General features: G+C 50.1%; 1 protein-coding gene across 3 annotated transcripts in view; it reads right to left on the bottom strand.

The window, feature by feature from the left end:
• The window catches only part of PDE10A (phosphodiesterase 10A), a 590,722-nt gene that overhangs the window by 287,927 nt on the left and 279,077 nt on the right, over positions 1-23,718 (bottom strand). The window contains exon 1 of one of the 3 annotated variants that reach the window (XM_077899625.1): positions 11,258-12,134. The exons of the other annotated variants lie outside the window; for them this stretch is intronic. Within the exon in view, the coding sequence (XP_077755751.1) occupies positions 11,258-12,134 (877 nt within the window). Of the gene's footprint in view, positions 1-11,257; positions 12,135-23,718 lie in introns of those variants that run through there. 3 annotated transcript variants of the gene reach the window in all.

Consider the following 23,718-nt stretch of genomic DNA (forward strand, 5'->3'; position numbering starts at 1 on the left):
GTGGCCAATGCTTTTCCTGAACTTCTGTCCAGTTTCCACATGCAAATACAAGTATACACTTGTATCGGCTTTCCTAACACAAGAATGCATGCACACTGCTCTACATTTTCCTTCCTTCACACACCTAAATACCTGGAAGACCCTTCAGGGCATTTGTGTCACTGCTGCAAATCTCATTTAGCCAAGATAGACCTTTGCATGGTTTTCGATTTCTCTTTCCAACGATGCTGCAAAATCTGAATACCTCGCTAAGTCATTCTGCCTATGGGTGAGTGTATCCAAATAATAAATCCCAGGAGGAGAATTATTGCTTCATTGGGTAAATGCATTTTTAATACTGATCGATACCACCAAATCACCTGCTTCAAAGGCTGTATCAACTGACACATTCCAGCAGGAATGTATGGAAATACCTGCCGTACATTCACAGACTTGTCAGTGGTGTGTTAGCAAGTTTGTTCATCTTTGCAAATCTGACAGGTGGAAATGCTACCTTGGTGTTATTTTAAATTGCATTTGTTTTGTCATGAATGAGGTTGAACACCTTTTCTTTCTTTTATTTTTTTTTCATAGCCATTCATTTCATTTTCTAGGAACAATCTGTTCATTTCCTTTGACCACTATTAAGTTCTTTTCCTTAACCATTTCTAGGAGCTCCCGTGTCTCAGGACAGTGAGCCCTACGCAGTGATGGAGCGGTCACTGCTTCCTTCTAGGGCAGATGGCAGAGAACTACAAGAAGCCTGGTGCTGCCGGAGCTCGAGGCACCAGTGGAAGCCAAACGGTGATGGGCAGAAAGGCAAGGGGCTCGGGCACAGCAGCTTTCCAGGAATCTCGTAGGACTTCATTTATGGTACTAAAGGCCATAAACAGTCTGTTACTGTAGATTCCCCTGACAATCTTTTCTTTGATTACTTCTGGATTTTGAGTCACAATTGAAGGGGTCTCTCCATTCCAAAGCCAGGAGGGAATCACCTCACTTTTTTGTCTTTTTATGTTTCCTTTTTTTAAAAAAGAACCATTTAAACATATGAACCAGGGACACCTGGGTGGCTCAGTTGAGCATCTGCCTTCTGATCAGGTCGTGATCCTGGGGTCCTGGATCGAGTCCCACATCAGGCTCCTTGCATGGAGCCTGCTTCTCCCTCTGCTTATGTCTCTGCCTCTCTCTCTGTCTGTCTCTCATGAATAAATAAAGTCTTAAAAAAACATATATGAACTGTTTGTGGAGTTCCTCCTGGAGGTACAGTAAGAGGTATGACCTAATCCTGTTTTTGTCTACATGACTTCCTAGTGGTCTCCAAATCATTTTATTCATTAGTCTATTTTTACTACTAGAAACGATGACACTTAAAATATTCTAAATTCCTTCATGTGTCTGGGTCTGTTTTAGGACTTTTCTATTCTGTTGCACTGGTTTATCTATTCACATGCCAGAACCATCTTGTTTTAATTGTTGAGGTTTTATAACGAGGTCTTTCCTTAATCTGCCCTAAAATAATTGGATATGTTCAATCATGAGACACAAAGAGTATTATCCTAAAAAGGCATGGTGACCGATGAGACAAGAATGTTTTAAGAGTAAACTTCTGGTCTCGGGACAAAAAGAAAATCTGAAAATGGATATAATCCTGACTGCAGGATAAAATGCAAAATTACCAAATCTAGGAAGCCATAGTAATCAAGCTTTGTGGATATCATCTTAAATGTTTGTTTTGGAAGCTGCTAAAACTATAATGCAGAAACACGTAATTATATCATGTGCGAATAAGTTCAATTTGAATTCCACATACTCATGACGCTTTTTTCCAGCAGTGACCTGCTCTTCATGCAAAGTTGTTTCTTACACAGCACTTACCAACTTTTAAAAGTCCAAATACCTTTGCATTTTTATAAATAATTCATGATGTCCACATACATGGCACTGTTTCAATACCTTCATAAGCAAGGCTTTCCCTTAGCCGCTGTAGAAAATGTTTTTGTCAAAGTAAAGAGCTTTTTATCACTCCCTCAGGAAATAAAACAGAGGCACCTGAAATGCTCTAAACACACATCTCCCTCTTTCCCATCAACTCCTGGAGTTTGTTCCACACTGAGCTTGGCAACCCCGTGGCTCCGGGTCTCAGTAACTCCCAAGCCCTGGTCATTGGTGTCAGATAGTGTTTTTGGACTACATGGGGAAAAAAATGAATCAAATGATGTTTCTAAGGTAGGCTAAAACTTAACAACCATGTGATTTATTTCATTACTGTCTTCCTTTGGGGAAAACTAAAATTCTTAAGGGAACCTTTCGATCATCTTCTCCCACCTGAACACCTTCGCTTACTTATTCATTAGACTTATTGTCTAATTGCTTGGCAATTGCTGGAGGTTAAAAAAATGAATAAAACACACTTCCTGCCCACGGGAAGGAAGGGGGACACACAAGTGGAACCAGGCACTGGGGGATGCAGATGAGGGGATGATGAGTGAGCCCAGGGAGAGGAGGGCATTCCAGGAGGGCGGTGACCACAACAGGAAGGAAAGCCCCCCCGCCCCTCCCCCACCCCGCCATGGAGGAGATGTGGTGACCCATGGGTCAGAACCTCTCAACCCACAAGCAGTTTGGCACTGCAGGGAGGGCTGGGGAGATGGGACAGCGGGAGGAGGGGGTCACCACAGAGAGCTTCGTCCTGCAGGTCATGATGCCACTAAAGAGTGTTCTCTCCCCCATGCGTCCCTCTTCACTACTCACTGCTACAAGGTGTCCTCAGCGCCCTGGATCTCATCTGTACCCCACATTACACAGCAGCTCCTTGAAGGCCAGGAGGTCTGTGTGGACATGGCTGTTGCCAGTGACTGGGACAGCAGCTGGAACCCAGAAGCTAGATGAATAGTCACCTGCTACAGGACCAAACACCGTGCTCGGGCACGTCCAGCCCTCCCCAACACACAGGAGACAACCTCCACACCAAGACTCCACAGGCTTTCCTCCACAGGGCACGCGGCCTTTATCTTCCACCTCTCTTCTGCGTGACGCCCTGGCCACCAGACCCCCCTGACCCCCGCCAGGCCCCCCCATCCCTGGGGAGTCTTGCCTTCCCTCAGCTCCCACACTGCACACCATATACCTCCCTCCTTCACGGTACCGCTCCAGCGATTCTCACCAGGATGTGTACTGAGAGCTTCCAAGTGTCCACACTTCCCTGTGCAGCGCATTTGTGCCCCTAGAGAGCGCGTGCGTTTACTCCTGCAGCTCTCTCTGCACCAGCGGTGGTGCATCTCCCTGGGCTTGTGTGTGGGGGCGTCCCCAGGCTTTCCTTCTAAACAGCTCTCAGCAGCACCATCTCCAGCTGCATGGCAGTTACTGACCCACCTGCGCTGAGCAGGGCCCCCTGCAGCCTAGCTCTGCTCCCCCTGCACCTGTGCACCCCCCATCCTGCACACTGCCAGGCCCCAACCTGCAAACTGCCAGCCCCCACCCTGCACACTGCCTGGCCCCCCAACCCTGTTCACTGCCAGCCCCCCACCCTGCTCACTGCTGCCCGAGGCTGCCCTGGGCTGTCCTGGGTTGGGGGGGGCACGTGCTGGGGGCTCCCAGGTCAGTTTCCTACGGCACCCCTCCCTGCACCTGAGCCCCTCAGCATCCACACTGGCCTTCCACAGCTCTTCCTGGGGGAGGGCCCCCTTCTGGTGCCTGGGCTTCCTTTCTCCATCATCTCTAAAGGCTTGCTCTGTTCTCCTCCTCTTTCTTCAAACTCCTCCTGGGCAGGTAATGTTCTCAAGTCCCCCTGGGGAGAAGACAGCTCTCACCTCTCAGCAGCAGGAGCCCTGGGGCCATTCTCACCTTCTGCCCTGAGGACTACCACTGCCCTGTGCACTCCCCTCTGGGGACTCTCTGCCCCTGAAAACGGGTCTGCATCCTGCCACCCTGCCACGGAGCTCAGGACCCCCGGCCGGCCCCGAGGGCACCTTGGCTCCCTGGCTCCCTGGCCCAGCTAACTTACTTGATCTCCAGGGCATCGGGCTTCTTCGGCGCTGAGGTGCCCCCTTGCAATGGCAGGGCACCTTCTGTTCCATCTCCCCTGGTCCCTGGCTCACTACTCCCGCGGACTCTCCATGGTCCTTCCTTCCACTCCCGTCACACAGTCTTCCGTCACTCCTGCTCCCAGTGCTCACGGCAGGTTTCCACTCTACAGAGGAGTCACACAGCCTCACCTCCAGCCCCACTCCCTCTGCGGCCACCCAGAGAGCCACCTAGTCATCGCATACCCCCTGCGGGGGAAGCCGCTGCTCCATGAGTGCCTCAGCCTCCCCATGCACCGGGGCGCCACCCCGGGCCCCGGGAACACCCTGGTTACTCCTGGTTCTCCAGTCTGGACCGATGCACCCTCCGACCACCAGATTTTCCTCATCCAACTGCCTTCTTAACATGTCCACTACCTTGTGCAGTAGGCATTGCAGACAACGCTGCCAAACACGACGCCCAACACCTGCCCACTCCTGGTGGCTCCTTCACACGGTCCAGCCACTTGCCCAACTGCCCACTGAAAACTCAGCACCCTGCTTGTCTCCCCCCTCCCTTGATCCTCACGCCCAATCCACCTGCACATCTTGCATTCTCCACCTCTACACCTCTCCTGAAGCCACGGTTCATTTCCACGTCAGTCACCCCGGCTCTTGCCCTGCCCAGTGCAGCGGCCCATGTGTGCTCGCTCCGTCTCCACCACAGCCCCTACGTTCACACACCGAACTGCAGCCAGGATGAGCTTCTCAGATCACAAAGCACGTGACCCCCTCTAGCTCAAAACCTTCCAGTAGCTGCCCCTTGCTTGTGCAGTTACATGCAATTTCCCCCAACTCACGAAGCCCCAAGCTGGCTCCTGTGCTCAGTGGGCCTCACTCCACACCAGGGCCCTGGACGGCACCCACGCTCCAGCAACAGGAGCCCTCATTCTGTGCTCCAACCAGAGACTCCCCCTGCCTGGGGCCCTCTGCACTGGGCCATTCACAACCCCAGGGGAACCTCCCCAGATCCTGAGAGATCCTCACAGGCCACCTGAACTATAGGAGCCATCCCTTCAACTGTCGATTATAACTCCATGTAGCTCTTGTGGTACTTGGTACTGTTGATACTTGATGGGTTTTTTTTTTTCGCCTTGGATACTCAACTGGTTCATGTCTACACTGCAGAGCACAGGCACCACACAATCAGAAATCCCCACAGCAATAACAGTGCTGACCCAAGAACAGGTGTCAATCTCAGTATTTCCTGCTCTTTTATTACTACTCTCTGGAGGAGGAGCCACCACCACCACCACCACCAGCAGCAGCCCCCAACTCTCACACACACCTCTTTGCAATCCAGAAACTAAGGAGCCATGTGACCCTTGCCTGATACACTCAGTCAATACCACCTGCGCCCTATGGCTTCTGTCTCCCCTATTCTGCAGGTGCATGCTCCCCATCTCGGTTCAGCCTCCCACCTGTCCTCACCTGGCCGATTACTGTACCACACACCAGCCCTCCGCCTGTGGTCACAGAGGAGGTGGTGGACCCTGGCCTTTCTACCTTACCTCCCGGTGTGTCGGTGTGTCGTACTACAGAGGGGTTGACGCTAACAGACAACCAGGAGATGGCGAGTGCTAGCCCAAGAGAATCCTCTCTGCTCAGCACCCCTCCCCACACCTAGCCCACTTCCCACAGCAGCCTGTGGGGGCGCCCTCAACCCCCTGAACCCTCAAGGGGCCAGCATGCCCATCTACCTCATTCATGTCGGGAAAGAGTCCTACTGGCAACTCTGTGAAATCTTTTCAGGGCCCTCCAATCAGATGGTGCTCAGTGCCCTGTCCCTAAAGCATCCTGTACAGCCTCTGCCAGGCAGTGCCTGCGTGCGCAAGCTCCGCCTGCCTCTCCTGCTAGCTGTGCGCTCCTGAGAGCACGGGCTCTGTCTCATACCTGGTGGAGTCCTGGCGCCCCAACACAGAGGCTGAGGCCAAGTCAGTTTTCAATGAGTGGCCTTCAATTTCTATATTCCTTTTTCACAAGCACTGTGTTGTTGTTTTTGGTTTCTTTCTGCCTTTGAATTTCCAAAACAAATATTAGGGCACCTTCAATGCATATGTCATCCACTCTTCCAGTCTCAGGGATGTAACCAAAAAAAGACAAGCTCCTGCCCTCAGGCTCTCAACAAGCTTGCTTTCTGCACAGCAAAGACGGGCAATAAACAAGCAGGCCAGTAAATGAGCAAGAAAATTCCAGAAAGTGGTAAATGCTACAAATAAAATCAGAGCGCTAGCCATCTTCTGTTTGCTTTGGAAGATCTTGAGCTACTCTATCACTGTGGAGTTCCCCCTTAGACCAATTTAGATCAGCTGGAGGAGCTTGATTTACATTTTAAAAGGAAATTAAAATGTTTTGGATTACAGCTAAGAGCTTTCCTTTTAAGGGAGAAATCGTCCTTTTTCATGAAAATTATTTTTTCTTTCCTTCTCAGACCGAGTGAGCTGTTTTAAACAAACAAAAATTAACAACGTATTAATTGATGAAACGGTTGCCACACCAGGTTTAACCTGTTTTATAGTAAACAAATCCTAACATTTCCTTAATGATCCAGTGCAGCACATTTTTCTTCCTTGTGATGAGGAAGGACTTTAAAGATCCACATTCTTGGCAAGTTTCAAATATGCAACACGGTATTATTAGCCACAGTCACCACGTTATACGTTATATGGCTTACTTATTTTACTGCGCTGCATTGCTTTTCCTAAGGGACAGATCGGAAAGGTTTTACGTCCAAAATCATCCGAGGGTAAGGCATCAGATTAACAGGAGAGAGGGCAGCCCGGGTGGCTCAGCGGTTTAGCCTTTAGCCTTCCTTTAGCCCAGGGTGTGATCCTGGAGACCTGAGATCGAGTCCCACATCAGGTTACCTGCATGGAGCCTGCTTCTCCCTTTGCCTGTGTCTCTGTGTCTCTCATGAATAAATTAAATCTTTAAAAAAAAAAAAAAAAGATTATCAGGAGAGAAGACATTCTCTTCTGTTTCCACTGCCTCTCATTTAGATTTTTAGGGATTATCTTTGTTCGTGTAGATTTTATGAAACCAAAAAAGGAGTTTTGTGAAATTTAAATTAACACGCCTAAATGGTTCCAGCCAGTTTAAACAGCATGGCCTGCAGATTTCAATTCTCCTGACTACTCCAGCCAAACAGACACGGATACCTGGTCTACCATGACCTGCACCCAGGCCCGGCAGGGGAAACCCACAACTGTCTTGCTGGTTATCTTGGTAGGTAGCCAGATCTATATTTCGGGTCCTTTGAAGGCACAGTCATCATGATTTTCGTCAACCTCAAACAATTTGCACTGAGTAGGGGACTCAGTAACTACTGGTTGGTTCACTGTCAATTGACCTCACCTCCACTTCTGTTGCTGTGCTTCTGGCCTCACACCCTCAGCAACCTCCCTCTCACCGACGCCGCGGTAAGAAGCAGCTACGTGTGAAGTGTAGTGTAGCTTCCGTGTGTGACACATATTTGCTCTTAAAAGGAATCCTATTTATCTCCGTTTGTTCAAGTGCTGGCCGCAGAGTGTCTTAAGTCTCAAGAAAGGGCAACAGTGGTTAGTGGTTGATGCCAAGCATATTTAAAACCTCCAATTCCTGGAAACATACACATTTTCTGTTGTGAACATTTGAAAGATACACTGTAGTCCAGAGAAGCGCCTGTGGAGTGCATTCACAAATCTCCACCATGTCATTTCCCTGTTGCCTCTGTCCTGACCAACCAGAAGTTTCCTTTTTCTACAGCTCTGCCCTGTTCGGAGTAGGCAGCTGTACAGACACAGGGACCCTGGTGAGGGAGAGAGGGAAGGAGAGTTGTTCTGACTGCCCAGTGTCCCGAAGGCAGTATTCTCAGTCTTTCTTCGCAGGGATACCTCTCCTGCACTTTCCACACAGCACCAAGTGCAGACAAGGTGAGTCATTGTTTCCAGAAAACTGCAGCTTCTACTGGTCTATCACAGCATGGCTTTTTGACTTTGCTCTGCATGCACGGGCACACACACATGAACGGATGTGCACATACACACACGCACACACACTCTGCTGCAAAGTGGACTTCTCCATTCCCTCTCGGTGGATCTGGGTTCTCCAAGTGCAGAGATTATTTTCTATTCCAATCAGCAACTTCTGAAGCAGTGATGTGCTGAAGCCCTGAGCCTGAGGACGAGGTCAAAGATCATCATTTAAAGGTAGATGGCAGACGAAGGGGCATCAGGTATGGCCTGGACCTACTAGCCCTGGGTCCTGGGCATCGATGCTAAGCCTGCTTCCCGGAGGCTCTCTCCTGCTGGTTGGTGGACTCCCCTTGGGCCACGGCCAGACCAGAGCAACACCTGGCAACTGGCAGTAGCTTTTAGTAAGTGTTTGCTCCGTGCATTACTGAGCAAACCAGTGAATCAGTGTGAACCAAAATGCAAAACCAAAAGGACAGGAATGGAAGCAGGATACCAAACTTCCAATCCATGATTTGCTTTTTGATGATGATAAAAATAAAACCTGTGCTCCTAGAAACAATAACTGGACACAATAGCCTTTGTGTGACTACTGGATGGCTAGATCCAGAAGAGACCAAACGGAAAGGTAAAAACGGGAATAAAGACACAACAATTAAGACACATCTTTATACATTTGGGTATTTTTATTCTTACAGAATACAGATTTTTTTTTTCAAAAAGGTTCATTTTTACTGACCAATATAAAAAATGTTGGCCAAGATTCTGGTACTTCTGCAATTCAGACAGATGTGGCTTATCATGTAGCCAGACAGAAACAAAGACCCCAAAAATGTCAGAGCAGAAACTGGCTACTGTCCTCTGAGCAGCCAGCCAGCCTCTTCTCAGCTTTGCCTAACAACAGGTTGTGCTTAAGAGGACTTTCATACTTAGTACCTTAATAATGTCCCAAAGGAGACCTCATAACCTCTTGCTCCTATTCAAACCCCAGCCTTGCTCAGTTGGTGGGGGGTGGGTGGGACTCAAGAATCCCGCAATTCTTGAGTGTGTTTATCACTGGGCTTTATCACTTGCTCCTATTCAAACCCCAGCCTTGCTCAGTTGGTGGGGAGTGGGTGGGACTCAAGAATCCCGCAATTCTTGAGTGTGTTTATCACTGGGCTTTTCCCAGTCAGAACTTTCTGCAGATTGAGTTCCTTCTGATGGCTTTCTCTCTAGGTCCTAGGTCTTCTGTCCTTCCAAAGAAGGGTCCCTTGCTGGGTGCCCCTCAGTTCAGCCTCATTCAACCCAGACTATTCATCTTTATCCTGTCCCACAAGATCCCTAGCCAGGGGCCCCCACCCCAAACTAACAAACCCCAGTAACACCAACATACAAACAGAAACCTCATCATTTTAGGAAACTCAGTTCCACCCAAATGTCCACACCCTTGTCTCCTTACCACTGCCCTCTCCCCAAAATAGTGCCCATCCCATGCAAGGCGTGGCTCCCCTCCCTCCCTACACACACAACCTAGCTGCCAAACGTGGAATGTAGATGTTTGCGTAGAATGCACAAATGGGCATGCAAGGGGACAGACAGGGACCCCAGCTCTAGGCCCAAGGTCTAACCAACACACTTCACAACTCCTTGGGAGCTCCATGTTCTCGCTCCGCCTTCAATTCGTGGCAAATCTGAGTCCACTTCAGTAAGTAAAAATGTCCACATCTAAGGGCAGCAGGCGAGCCACCCCTCGTGCCCAGGCCACATCCTTCCCCAACTGCAGCATCTAAGAATCAGCCAACACCCACAGACTCCCCCCCCCCCCCCCACCTGGGAGCCTACAGGACGGAGGGGTCGGCGGGGAGTCCAGGGCCCACGCCCCGCGGTCCTACCAGGTCCACCGCCAAGTAGGGGCAGAGTCAGCCCCGGACAGCCCGGTGCGCGCGGTGCGGGAGGCCGCCGACCCACGCGGCCCGGTGGATCCCCGCGCCCGGGAGGCGGGATCGCTGGGGGCTGTAGGGCCCGGGCAGGACCCGCTCGCAGGCCCGGGGGCTGCCCCTCCCCCGGGCTCCCAGGCGGGCAGTGCTGCCCAGACAAGCGCCAGCAGCGAGGCAGGGCTGGACCCCAAGTGCCCAGAGGCGACGAGGGGCCGGGGCTGGGCAGTGAGCGGCAGATGGGGGCAGGAAGCCAAAACGCGACCCTGGAGAGGCGGCCAGGAGAAGGCGCCGCGGAAGCGCGGTTCCCTAGCGAGCAGCAGACAAAGGCTCGGGTGCGCACGCGGTGGACGGCGGCGCCCGGGCCCCGCGCTCGGGGCCGGGAAGACGCGTGCCCAAGCCGGCCGCCGCCGGAGTCGCCGGGTGCCCGGCCGCTGCGACCTCCGCCGCCCCCCGCCCCGGGTCTCCGGTCCTCACCTTGCTCGCCCTCCATCCACAACAACGGCGATCCCCTCTTCGGCGCGCCGGGTGCCTCTTCCCTTAACATCTCCCGCCTCCTGCCTTCTAGCAAACCTCTGCCTTGACTGTTCGCCTCAGCCTTGCCCCCCCTCCCCCGCGACACGCCTTCTACCGCCCCTGCTCCCGCGCGCTCTCGGCCCCGCACCCGGGGCTGGGGAGGCGGGGCGGCCTGAGCCGGCCCGGGGGTCCGAACCCGCGGCGCCTTCCTCTCGCACCCTCACGCCCCATTGTCCTTCCCTTTACCCGCCCAAGCACCGGCTACACCCCGGGCTCTAGAGAAAGTGGACTCTTGGCGGAGGTGCCCCCGTTCCACTCCGCTGGTCCACGCTCTGGAACAGGGTCACGGTGGGGGAGGGGGGCTGGAGGGGGGCTGCGGCCCGGGCACCGACCCCGACCCCGGGGGACCCCGAATGCCTTCGCCTTTGGGAGCGCGGAGCTCCGGGGCGCGAGCCTGCCCTCGCCCGGCCAGGGGACCCGGCGGGCAGGACCCCCAAGCGCAAGGAGGCGCGCCTCCCCCAGCCCCCTGGTCCCAGGCTAAGGGCGGAGGAGCCCGGCGTCCGGGGTCACAGCGCGGAGACTGCAACCGCGGGCCGGGCAAGGCGGCCACAGGCAACCCGGGGACCCGTCCCCACCGCCCGCTCCCGGGTCAGCCTTCCCCGCGCGCACGCGGAGCCTGGGAAAGCCCGAGGTCCCCGCGCTGACCGCCGCCGCCGCGCGCCGCCCGGTGCCCCAGCCTCCCCGTCCCCGAGCGAAGCCCGCGGGCGCCGGTTTCCCGGGCGCAAGCCCCCTGCGCGCCCCGGGCCCGGGGAACGAGGAGCCCGGCACTTACTGGGGCTCAGGAAACACTCCGTCAGCCTTCGGAAGCAGCTCGCGTTATTAGAAGGTCCATCTTCCATGTCGGAGCCGAAGAGCAGGGGGGACGCGGCGGCGAGGGCGAAGCCGGCGCCCCGGGGCCGCCGCGGAGTTCGGCCGCCGCCGCCTGGGCTGGGGCCGGGGCAGCCCCCGCCCGCGCCCGGGAAGCCGGGGGAGCCCGCGCGGCGGGCGGCCGGGCCGAGCGGGAGCCGGAGCCCGGCGCGGGCCGGGAGCAGCAGGCTCTGGAGCGCGGAGCAGAGGAAGAGCCGCCGCCGCCCGCCGCCGCCGCCGCCGCCGCGGGGACTACTGCCGGGAGGGACGCTCAGGGGAGCTGCCTCTTGTCCTCCGCCGCCGCCAGCATCGCCGCCGCCTCCTCCAGCCGCCGCCGCCGCCGCTGCGCCCTCCCTTCCTGGGAGACGCACGGGGAGGTGAAAGGCAGATGAGGAGGGGAGAAGAGAGGGAGGGGGCGGAGGGGGCGGCGGCCAGAAGTAAAAGGAAGATGGAGAGGAGGAGGGGACAGGGGAGGAGAGGGCGAGCGCGAAGGGAGCGCGGGCCGGGCCCCAGCCGCCGCCGCCGCCGCCGCCGCCGCGCGCACTCAGGGCGCCCGGGCCCCCCGCGGGGCTGGCGCGGCCTGCGGACGAGGGGGGCGGGCGCGGGGGCGGGGGCGCGGCGCGCTCGGCCGGGCCGCCGCCAGGCCGCTCCGGGGCCGGCCCCGGGCCCACCGCGCCCCCCCCGCCGGCAGCGCCGCGCCAGGGCTCCGGGCGGAGTTTGCCGGGGCCGGAGCCGGGCTCGTCCCCGGCCGCTGGCAGGGGGGCCTGGGGGCGGGGAGCGCGCGGCTCTGCGGGGCTGGCCATGGCCCTCCTCCCTGGGCCGCGGTGGGGCCGGCCGCCGGCGGGAGGGGCGCGCCGCGGGCCCGGGCTCGGCGGGCTCCGCCCCCGCAGGACCTGCCCTCCCCGGCGGCCCGGCCCGGCCCGAGCGTGGGTCTGGTCCTCCTCTCCGGTCTTCCGCGCCCCTCCCGGCCCAGTCTTCACATCGCGTCCCGCTCCGGGTGCAGGAGGACCCGGGGCCGGGCGCGAGTCCCCGGCGGCGGCGCCTGGCGGCCGGCTGGCGCGCGATCGGCGTGCTCCCGGCCCGGGCAAGGGGCTGCGGAGACGCTGCCTGCGAGCGCCGCGTGGTTTGTGCGCGCTCCGGCGGCTGAGCCGCGGCGACTGCTCGAAAGCAGCGGAGAAAAGCGCCGCAGTGCCGCTGCCCGGGGAGGAGGCGGCGGCGGCGGCTGCAGAAGACGCCCACTGGCGGAGCGGGCGCTCCCCACGCTGCCGCCGTCCGCGCCCACGTAGCGCGCCCCGCCGCCGCTGGGCCCCCAGCGCCAGGCCCCCGAACCCCGGCCGCCCTCCGCGGACGCTGGGCTCCCGGGCCCGGGGAGCGGGGGGAGGAGGGGCTGGGGAGCTCCTGCGTCTCTGCGGGGCGTCGTCACATCTGGGGCTGGTGTTCCGGATTCTAAATCCGCCGCCCAGCAGCTGCTCCAGCTGTGCGCTGCTGGGCAAGCCACGTCGGCCTGTCCCTTGCCCGAGCCAGGGAGCCCTCCCGGTGGCCGGCCGGCAGCTCCAACCGAGCTGTGCTCAGAGCTCCCGGGAGGGGAGTTCAAACTCGGACGTTTGGTTGGAGTTTAGATCAACGCACAGCGTTTCCAAAAAAACTAAGATTTTAGAAAGCCTATTCATCCCCCAGGACTCCTTTTGCGAAACACACTTTAAAAGGAAGTTCGTGTGCGCAGGCCGGTTTGCCCCGGTAAGAATGAAAGAGTAACTCTGGCTCAGAAAAGAAAAAAAAAAATGTCCCGAGGACCGCCTCCTCACCTGCGGCTTTTGGAGGACCACAGCCCCCACCAACACAGACACACCCCCTCCTTCCCAGCCGGGAATCCAAACCAGTTGCTGCTGAACTGAAGGGAAACGTGCCGCCCAATGGGCGCTCAGAACGAGGAGCCGCCAGAAGTTTGGGGAGTTGGAGCGCCCGAGCGCACGGGCGCGCAGGTGCCCGCATCTCCGGCCGCGCGCGGTGCGGGGTCACCGCCCAACTCAGGGTTCGGGTGAGGGGCGCAGCCCCCCTGCCCCGCCGAGGGCCGAGCTGTCCAGACTCCCTCGACTAGGTCACCTTCCCAGGACGGGAGCACGCGCACCGAAGCCCAGCTCCCACGAAGGGCAAGGCGGTCACCGGAGCGCAAAGCGCGGCGGTGCGGCCGCTGGGCTGACGCGGGGCTCGGCCCGGCGAGCGTGCGGCCCCGGGGCGGTTTCTCGCTTTCCACGGTTTCTTCGGTCCGTCCAGCTCTCAAGTGTCTGTATTTTGAAGTGTGCGCCGGATTCTTCCCTCGTCTCTGCTTTTCCCCGCTCCCATCTAAACAGCGCATAGTGGAAACGAGCATCTTCTGTATTTGCACCAAACTGAGCAAGTGGGGCGCCCTGGGGCGGGATGCGACGCCTCTGTCCCAGCCAAGGCTCAGGGCGCTTCTGCAATCGCGGGGCGCGCTCCGAGCGGCGCGTGTAACGGGCGCCAGCCCTGGTTCTCACTAGGTCGCAGTCCCTAAATTTGCGAAACAGGAAAAAGATTCCGGTGACTCTTACCTTACCGAGTGGGTATTTTGCCGTCGCCTTCGCATTTTTTCCGACGAAGGAAACACTGGAAGGCTCCATCAGCCTCCCGGCAGACGCGCCCGACAGGCGCAGACTCGGTGGTCGGGGCACGTCCCGGGCGTCGGGACTTTGCACGTGCTGCGGACCTGGCCGCGCGGGGGGCGGTCTGGGGAGGCTGCCCGCGGGGCTGGGGAGCCCGCGCTTCTCCTCTGAAAGTTTGCTGCTCTTTCTTTTACACGCAAAATGTTTCTCCTTGTCCTTAACGTTTCCTGTGTTGCCGTTTGGAGTGATCACCGTGACTTTCCAATGACGAGAAAATGTGCGCGTAATTCGAATATAAGTCTCCGCCGGGGCGCGGGAAGCGGGGTGGGAACCATCAAATCCTTGTTCTCCGAGTCTTGGTTAAATCAGAACGCAAACTTTAGAGTCTCTCTAACTCTTTCCTGGAATCAAACTTCTTTCTATGTTTCCGTCCTTGTTTTCTCCAAACGCTTGCTGGAAGGCACACATTTCCTGGACAAATTAAAAATGACAAAGCATGACAACGGAAAAGGAGCACGTCACGGAGGTGTTTACTGGTTATCGATTACATCGGTTACGTGACTCCCTGCTTCCTACGGAGTTCACCTCTGTTAACAGCAGCTTAGTGGGCACCGGCCACTGTTCCTTCCCTCCTCAAATACTGTTGAGTTAAAGATTTAAACTACGAACACACCGACGTAAAGGCTCAGTCACTCACCCCTGTGTTCAGGTGTTGGGGCACCAGCAGAATGTGTTTCTTGTGGGTTCTTTGCCTTCTCCTTGAGCTTCTCTAGTGACACATCAGAAGAGGGAGAAGATTGTCACCAAACGTTTGTTAGTCCAGACCTTTTGTGAAGAAACACACTGGCCCATAATTCAGTCAGCCAGGCTTTCTGATTGTGCCCATCACGTCTGCGGTGTAGTTGTACGTCAAAATGTCATCAGATGGCAGTGCAATTTACACACGACTGAAATTACTAGTTGTGAGTCCAGAAGCATGGGAAAAGCAGGGGCAGAAAGGCACACCACGACAGGGCTCTTTGTGAAAATAATGATTTTTCTCATGCTCAGCTGAGAAGATGCCAGCCTAATGCAAAGAATAAAAACTAAAATTACGTTAAGGGGGGGCAGTGAACACTAGTAAAGGTGCCAATATTATGATGATCCGTGCTAACTATAAAAGCATTTGTCTCTACCCTTCCCCAAGAAAAATGATCAGGAAAGAGGTTTATATGAGTAATGAAAAGGTATGCTTCAGCATCTGCCTGATTATACTCTCATTTCAATTATTTGTTCCCAAAAGCATTTTAAAACATGGGTTAAGGTGGAGTCCAAGATATTTTAAAATGATTTCCTCATAAATTTATGGAATGTCTTTATACTACCTTAACCATCCAGCCCTTCTAGTAGCCGAAAGTTGAGTGTACAATAAATATGGTTAAATTTTATGAAATTCTGCTCAACATGCAGGCCTTTGTCTTAAATGATTTTATTTTGCAACTTTTGTTATTAGTGCTGGACAGCTATACATCTCACATTGCTGACTGGGTCTTGATCTGTTTTCTCCTTTCAAATACTAGTAACCTTTCCTTTTAAAGATAGGAAACAAAGGTTGATTAAATATTAAACTCAGCTACTTATGCAGGTAAAATCTGTTAAAAAGACACATTCTCTCTACCTTAATTTTTAAATTTTATGACTTCTAGAAAACTATATTATCTGAGCAAAATAATTAATGAGCAAATGGCTCTTGCTCCCAAGCTTAATGGAAATATGTGCACTTTACATGTCTGATTTTCACTTTAATTGCTAGTAAAATCATCAATGTATATGTCACTCAGGTGTGAGATATATCATATTACACAGACTCTCTGCATATGAATAAAATAATTTATTAGTGATTATCTGGCATGTTGAAAATGGAGTTCAGCTGTTAGGCATTTACTGGCACCCTCCTGGCCCCCCCAAACCCCTCCCTCCTGGTTCTAAGTTTGTCAATCCAGGAAGCCTCCTTTAATTTTTCTTATCCCTAGCCCATCATAGCCTCATTGTCTAAACACCTGGAACTGATGTATTTTATCTGCACATATGAATGAATATTTTGGATTTAATCTCTTAAGAAATATAATGCATGTATAATTTGCTTTGACAATTCTATTTTAAGCAGCTTGATATCAGGGTCCTGCTACTCTTAACACTCATAACTTTTAATAAAGACTAGCATACAATAGGCATTCAGTGATTGCTCCCATACCTGAATGCCCACTGCTTACAAAGTTCTATTAGTGTTGATGTTAATAGATCTTGACTAAAGTGAGGGATGCATTCCTACCATATTGTAGTCAAGCCTAAAAAATAAAGGTCATTATAACTTAGTAAGAAAATATATTATAAAGTCAATACACTGTAGGGCACAGTCTTGAAAAAAACAAATATGATTAAAAAAATTAAGTTCCTTCAGCTGCCCTTAATATTCCTAGATCTTCAGATTAAATTATTTTTATGATTTCAAACCAATTAACTATAAAACAATTTTTATTGCTTTAGGTTATAGAACAAATAAAAACCAGTATATTATTTTTCATTTTAAAAAATCAAAATAGTGTTTAATTTTCAATGAGAATATTTTTTATCATAGGCAGATTATTAAGACATTATATTCCAAATAAATCTTCGTAAGTGTCCATATCTTCCGATAAGGGGGTTCACTGTGTTTCTTGATACATAATAAGATTCAAGTGGAAATTTTCATTAATTGGAAGCAAAACATTTAATTCCCTCCTAGAAATAAGCTCTACTTAATGTCTAATGAGTATCTAGCCCTGAAGATATTGGCGTTAGAAAGTACTTCTGTGGTTATATAATCAATACTAAGTTCCTGTGATAAGCATGTGAACATTAACTCTTACGTAACACTGCCGTGTTATGACACAGAACTAAATTTTGAAGATGTTGCCATCACAAAAATATCAAAGCACTTTATTTATTTTTTTTTTCATTTTTTTTTTCAAAGCACTTCAGAGACCCATTGTGATTTGTAGAATGCTGAAGTGGCTTCTGTTTCTCAGAAACATACAAATCAGAGTATAACCATGTTGTGTTTAAATAATCAACACTTTCACCAAACTTTTATAGGTCAGAGATATCAATTACATTTGAGACTGTGTTTTAAGAGTCTGATAGAAACAGTATGAGAGAATCGTTCGTATATATACATATATGTGTTTGTATATATATGCATGTGTGTATATGTGTATAAGACATATGTATATCTTATTAGAAAGATACTAGTATCTTTCTAATACTTTTAGAAAGAAATACTTTAGAGAGCCACAGCCCAATTAAAACATTTAACTAGAAAGGGACCACAGGGGGCATTCAAGATAAAAGGGGTACATACACCAGGGAACAGGTTAAATTCCTCCAGATGGTATGGTTTGCTCCTAAGAACACCTTAGGTACAAATGAACATAGAGTTTCATGAAAAGTCACCAAAATTCCTACTGAGCTGTCCCACCATGATGAGTACCTTAGTGCCAACTCAAATTACTGTGTGGATTGTTAGGTTTGTTTAAATAAGCACATCTTCATCTATAGCTTGGGAATCCATTTCTTGTAAGCATTATTTAATTTTAATATTCATATTTTTACAATGAGCCTTGTTATTTATACATGGAGCCTGATGAAGTTAGGAGAAAAAGAAAAATTGTTAACTGTTACAGATTTGTCTCAAAAATGAAGACCAAAATGGCTCATTTAATCCAGAGAACGTATTCCTTTCTGTTCATCTCCCCCCAAAATTAAATAAATAAAAGAAGCGAGGCATGGCCTGGGGCACAAGTGGGCACTCCGAGTTGTGTTCCGGTTTAGACCAGGATCAGACAGGCATTTAAGGGCATGCAGAGGAGGCCAAGTTCCTTCACATGGGTGAATTGTTCTGACGTCAGGCCTTGACTTATAAAGACCGGTTTCTCCCTGAGCTCTTCTTATTAAAGTGCTCAAAAGAGAAGGAGAATGAGAGCGTTTCACGCATTGGTCAAGCGCCCGGGGCTGCTGGCGTGCAGTACACGATGTTCAACACACGGTTCCCAGGCCACTTTTCCAAGGGTTTGGATTGATGAAGTACGAGGCCCTCGTCTACACGGTCAGCCTGACTTGCTGGCCACGAACGTCCAGTATCTGTAAAAGTGTCATGCTCCATGGGAGCTGCACCTAGAACTCTTGTCTATTAAATCTTTTAAAATGGACCCTTATGAGAAAAAAAAATAATCGCAGAAGCCAGAAGATAAGCAGCCTTGGTTTTTAGCTGTATGTCTTCTCTATATGACTTGACGGAGAGCCAGATAAATCTGCCAGGATCTATCAGATGGAGAGTTGAAGAAAGGAGTTCAGAAAATATATCTTCCGTAATCTCTGGACACATTCATTTCCTTTGGTTCAGAAATTGGGGTTTAATAACTCTGTGTTCCTCTGTTGCACTGATTAATTTTGTAGTCAACAACAAGGTAAAGTCAGAAAAGTGGGCTGTTCATTTGCATGCACATGAGGCTCCAGACATGAAGCAGTCATTTGATTGGGCCTCATTGTTTTGAACAGAATAGCCGATGAGTAGAGGCACAAGCCAACCAGGAGATGTCCTGAATTCAAAACTGTCTCTGCACTGCCTGCAGGTCTCAGGTCAGATTGTTGCAATCCAGTGGTGTGCATGAAAATTTACTGCTCTTCTTCTCCCTTCTAGCACTGCATTCTGGTAGAAATATACGCTGGAAGTTTCCAGAAAACTCTACCCAGGAGTCTTGCACCCTTGGCATATTATCCTGCACTATGTCTATTGGTGTTCAAAATAATCCTACAGAAGGACATTTACCCCACTCAAACAACCCACCCTCATTGCTAGCAGTAATAAAAAACCAATAATTTAGCATGTCAACCCAAGTTGAAAAAATAGACCAAAAAGCCAAACATAGCCTCCTGATTTGAAATCTCCATAAAAATTCTCCATTTTCCTTTCTACTTATGAGATGTTAGTCCACTGGGCACTGAAGAGTGTCAGGCTGAGGGACGTGACCATGGCAAAGCAGGCAAGTACCCACTCTACAGAAGAATGCACCAAGGGTAAGTAGCTTTAGATAGTTTGTTGGTGACGCTTTCCAAGTCACATTGGTAATTCGTGAAAGGATTCAGCTGGCCCGAGCCCAAGCCTGTACACTTGTGGTTGAACAGGGCAGGAAGGGAACATCTAGAGGCTGCATTTGCTCAAGCTGTGCCACCCGGCCGGGGGCCACCAAAAATAATCCTGCCACATATGGATGGTTAGGGTGGCTTCCATGAAATCAGAGAAAGCTTCAGACGGGCAAGTTATTCGCAGGTTCTGTGTAGAGTTTGTCTATCCTGTCCTTCCAAAGGGTCTGAGGGCAGGCCTCTGGTCCTGAAATGAGCATCCTGACCCGAGGACATGTGTCTTGTGGTGGACAGACAGACATACCCTAATCCACTTCCTAACATGGGCCATCAAAAATGCAGTTGAGTGAAATTCAGAAAGGAAGGGTGGCTGGAAGGCACCTGGCTACCGTTCACCTTTTGCCCTCCCTCCGTGGTGCCAAGGACCTGCCACAGGTGTCCCAAGTACCGTAATGGATCATCCACGCCCTCGGATTCAACTCACTCAATGACGAAAGTTTAGAGACATTAGCATGTGCTTTCTGAAAGATTCTCCCACTTGGTGAAAACAAATGGAATTTGACAACTGAAACCAAGTTACAAATCACTGTGGTTTTATCTGATAATCCCATATAAGTGGCAAATCCTGACATAATCACCTTAATTTATTTTTTTGAGACTTTATTTATTTATTCATGAGAGACACACACAGAGAGGCATAGACACAGGCAGAAGGAGAAGCGGGCTCCTCAAGGGGAGCCCGATGTGGGGCTCAATCCCAGGACCCCAGGATCACCCCAGGACCTGAGCCAAAGGCAGATGCTCAACCACTGAGCCACCCAGGTGTCCCATAATCACCGTATTTAAATGTGAATATTCCCTATGAAGTTCTTTCCCTAGTTTCTGGAGTCACCTAGAAGCAGAGGCATTGTTTACTATGGGAAGTCACTTGGGTTAGAGGCAGCAGAGAAGGCTGATACTTCTCCCCTCCCAAAACACCAGTATCACACACGCTTCAGGTGAGGAGCAAGGATGGGAATAAATGTGCTCAAACAAAATGAAGAGTGACAGTGGCATGGGCACCCTTTAGATTACAGTAGAGTCTGAACACATGAAGGGGACCCGGAGGGTATTACCTTATGGCTGCACGGTGTCTATTGGTCATTTTCCACTGCCTTCTCAGGAGCTCCTGGCAACTTAATGAATGTGGCCAACCATTATCTGATCCACCTTTAAGATCAGACTACACTGGTGAAGAGATGAATTTCATAAATTCAGTGTGTCAGCGTGAAGTCACCCTGTTCTGGCAAGAAGTTCACTATTTTTGAAGAATAGAGAGTAAAAGATCCTTGCTAAAAATTCCCAAAGTCTACTTGTTTTGGTGAATATCATCCAGGGGTAGACAAGAGTGAAAAACCCTCTTCTGCTTTTAACTATTTCTATTGAATTGTCCTAATCCTCTTCTCCCAAGACTGGTAAACTTGGTAATTTAATTTTTTTTTAGGGATGCACTGACCACAATAGCCCACGAGACATCACAGAGTACTATAACCCCCGATGAGCATAAATACAGCCTAGGTACTTTTTTGCCCACTTAATCTCAAGAACTGAACACATGCACCATTTATACAGCCACTTGTGAGTTAAGTCAACCCAGGAGGAGGAAATAAATTGCTCATTCTGCCACCTTCACATTGACTATTTTGTATATCTCTCTGTGAATGTGTTCATTATGACTGCGCTCAAAAGACTCGATTAATTTACTCCCATAACTGCTCATAACAGCCCTCAGAGGTAGCTTTTATGGCTAGGATTTAGGCCCATTTTGTAGATTTCACACACACGGCATCAAGCTGATGAAAAGCAGCTATAGTGGGCAAATTAGAGCCCTTGATTTCCCCTTCAGTTATATATTGTGTGCTTTATTCCCTAAGGCAGGATGTTAGCATGCAGTATTTCCAGATTTCTGTTTATTAAGGTGAGATCATTTTAAACAGGGCTCAATAAAAATGCTCTTCCTATATAAAAGCAAGCGTGCACATTAAATCACTCTAGTTTATAGCTGGGTTAGTATATACACTATGGAAGTCTATTCATCTGGTTTCTGTCAAATTCTATTTCTCGAGTAGCTATAAAATACAAGTGAAGTCTGATTTTATTGTTTGAACTCTGATTTCAACAAGTCAATACAAATAAGTTTTCAAGAGAGATCAATACAAGGATATCACTAAAATATCCCTTTAAATCTTTCACTTAGAAATTGATTCTAGGGGGATCCTTGGGTGGGTGGCTCAGCGGTTTAACCCATGCCTTCAGCCCAGGGCGTGATCCTGGAGTCCTGGGATCAAGTCCCACATCAGGCTCCCTGCTTGGAGCCTGCTTCTCCCTCTGCCTGTGTCTCTGCCTCTCTCTCTTTCTGTGTGTGTGTGTGTGTGTGTGTGTGTCTCATGAATAAATAAATAAATAAAATCTTTAAAAAATAGAAACTGATTCTAGTTAAAAAAAAAATTCCACAAAGTTGATCAGAAAATTCATTAACTGCATAAAGGTATGCCCTACTCACATATATCTCACTGGTCAATGGCATAAAGCCGTGTCTTTCAGCTTGATCAAAGCTTATAATAGAAATCTGGCAATTAGCTGTGGCTCACTACAGATGTGAGTTTTAAATTGGATATATAAGAGTACTTACCCCCATCCCTGACCTTTACAATGGATTAAACTAAAGTAGTAGCAGTGGGCCTACCCGGCTCCTAGCAATTAAACCTGAAACTAACCAGTTAATATGTCCCACAGCTGTCATTTCTACCTGAATTCTTCCAGAAGACAATAGTCACCGAGGACTGTGTCACTCCGAAGAAAAAACAACTAGTGAATTTTTAAGAGAATATTTCGAATCTCTTATTTGGCTTGTAAAATTCACATTTTATGTTAAAACCATGCAGGGTAGAAGAATTACAAACACAGTTCCTTGGCACTGTGATAGCATTAATGCGGTGGTAGGGGCAAGACGAGGGAATGGTATGTGAATTCCATTTGGTGGGGGTTATTCTAAGGATATGGTAAAAGTGTAGATTCACAATCACAAAATACAAATTGAAAGTTTTGTAACAACAGAAAAATCCAAAATTAGTGTAAGTGGTTTTAAACAGGAGCCCACCCTAAATGGAGTGAGTTCTATTGCTATCATAGATACTTGCTTCCAGAAAGCTCACATCGGTGGCAGTGGGTGAGTTCGGAGTGGCAAAAAATTTAAAGAGGATGAAATCAAGGTTTATTTGTTGACTAAGCAGTCGCCAGACACAGCATAACTCTGAAGAAAATATAATTAGTGAAAACGTGACCTCTTCAACAGATAGACAAAATTGAAGGTGCACAAAAGGGTGTTGGCTATGACCAGTGAGCTTCACACAGATTCCGTGTGAGCGTTCAAACTGCCAGCACACTTGCACAGAATTGGATTTACAAGAGTCAGCATCACATAGCAGGCCTCTGTAAGTCCACTTTGCTGCTGGAAGCTAAATTCCAGAAATGAGAAAAGCATGGCAGTTAAATATTATTTACCTATCTTTATTTATGTATGTATTTGATCCACGTAGCTTCTCTATTGGTTTTGGAAAGACAAGGGTTGACACCTGAGTCCCCAGAGGGCAGGGGTTTATGTGCCCTCGGTGACCAGATACACCCCTCCAAGATCCTGGGACCCTCCATCCCACAGCTTAGCCCTCTGCAGCCACTTCTGGTTTCAAACAATCTGCTTCTGTATTTGCCTTTAGATTCTCTTATTTCAGATATTACTTTAGTTGTTTATGATTCTCTTTTTGCACTTCCATCTTCTGTTTCCTAATCATTTACGATGCATACTTGGTTCCTTTACTTTTAGCCTTTCTTCTTTCATATTGAAGGCATTTCCGTTCATACATTTTCCCTGAGTTGAGCCTTTGAAAATCCCATAGTCTTCAAAATAAAATATTCCCCTTTCATATGTTTCTAGATGGTTCTTAATTTCAGTTTTAATATCCTCCCTGATGCACGCGTGATACAGAAGTCTGATGATCAATTTCCATGTAGTAAAGAATATTTTCAGCCACATTATTATTTGATTTTATTTCATTTTGAATTATAGTTGAGGAATATGGCCTGCAAACCTCGAATTTTAAACTTTAATTAAAATGTTCTTTGTGTCCATTTGAGTGTGGCAGACTCATGCAGGAGCTGCCTTGGGTCATTCTTCTGGAGGCACTGCCCAGGCTCACGTCTTGTTTTTACCTCCTTCCAGCTCAGTGTCTCTGGACACACAGAACTCCTCTGGGCTTCATTTTCCGTCTTTAAAGTGGGAATGATGACGATACTCATCTCCTAGTGTTGCCATGACGATGATAAAAGGTTATTTGTATAAACATGCCTAGAACAGTGCCTGGCATGTCACATGCACTCAGTAGAAAGAAACATTACTTGGAAAAGAGATTGGTCTCTGGAGTCAGAACAGACTTGGTTTTGAGTCCTGCATCTGCCACACCCTCGCAGCCCCCGCGCAAGTCACTTCAGACATAAGTATGCAGACTCAGAGAGAAAGCACATGGAAACCACTAGACCATGCCTGACATACAGCCGATGCCCGTGACTG

Source organism: Canis aureus, chromosome 1 (genome assembly GCF_053574225.1).
Source record: "Canis aureus isolate CA01 chromosome 1, VMU_Caureus_v.1.0, whole genome shotgun sequence".
Classification (NCBI taxonomy): domain Eukaryota; kingdom Metazoa; phylum Chordata; class Mammalia; order Carnivora; family Canidae; genus Canis; species Canis aureus.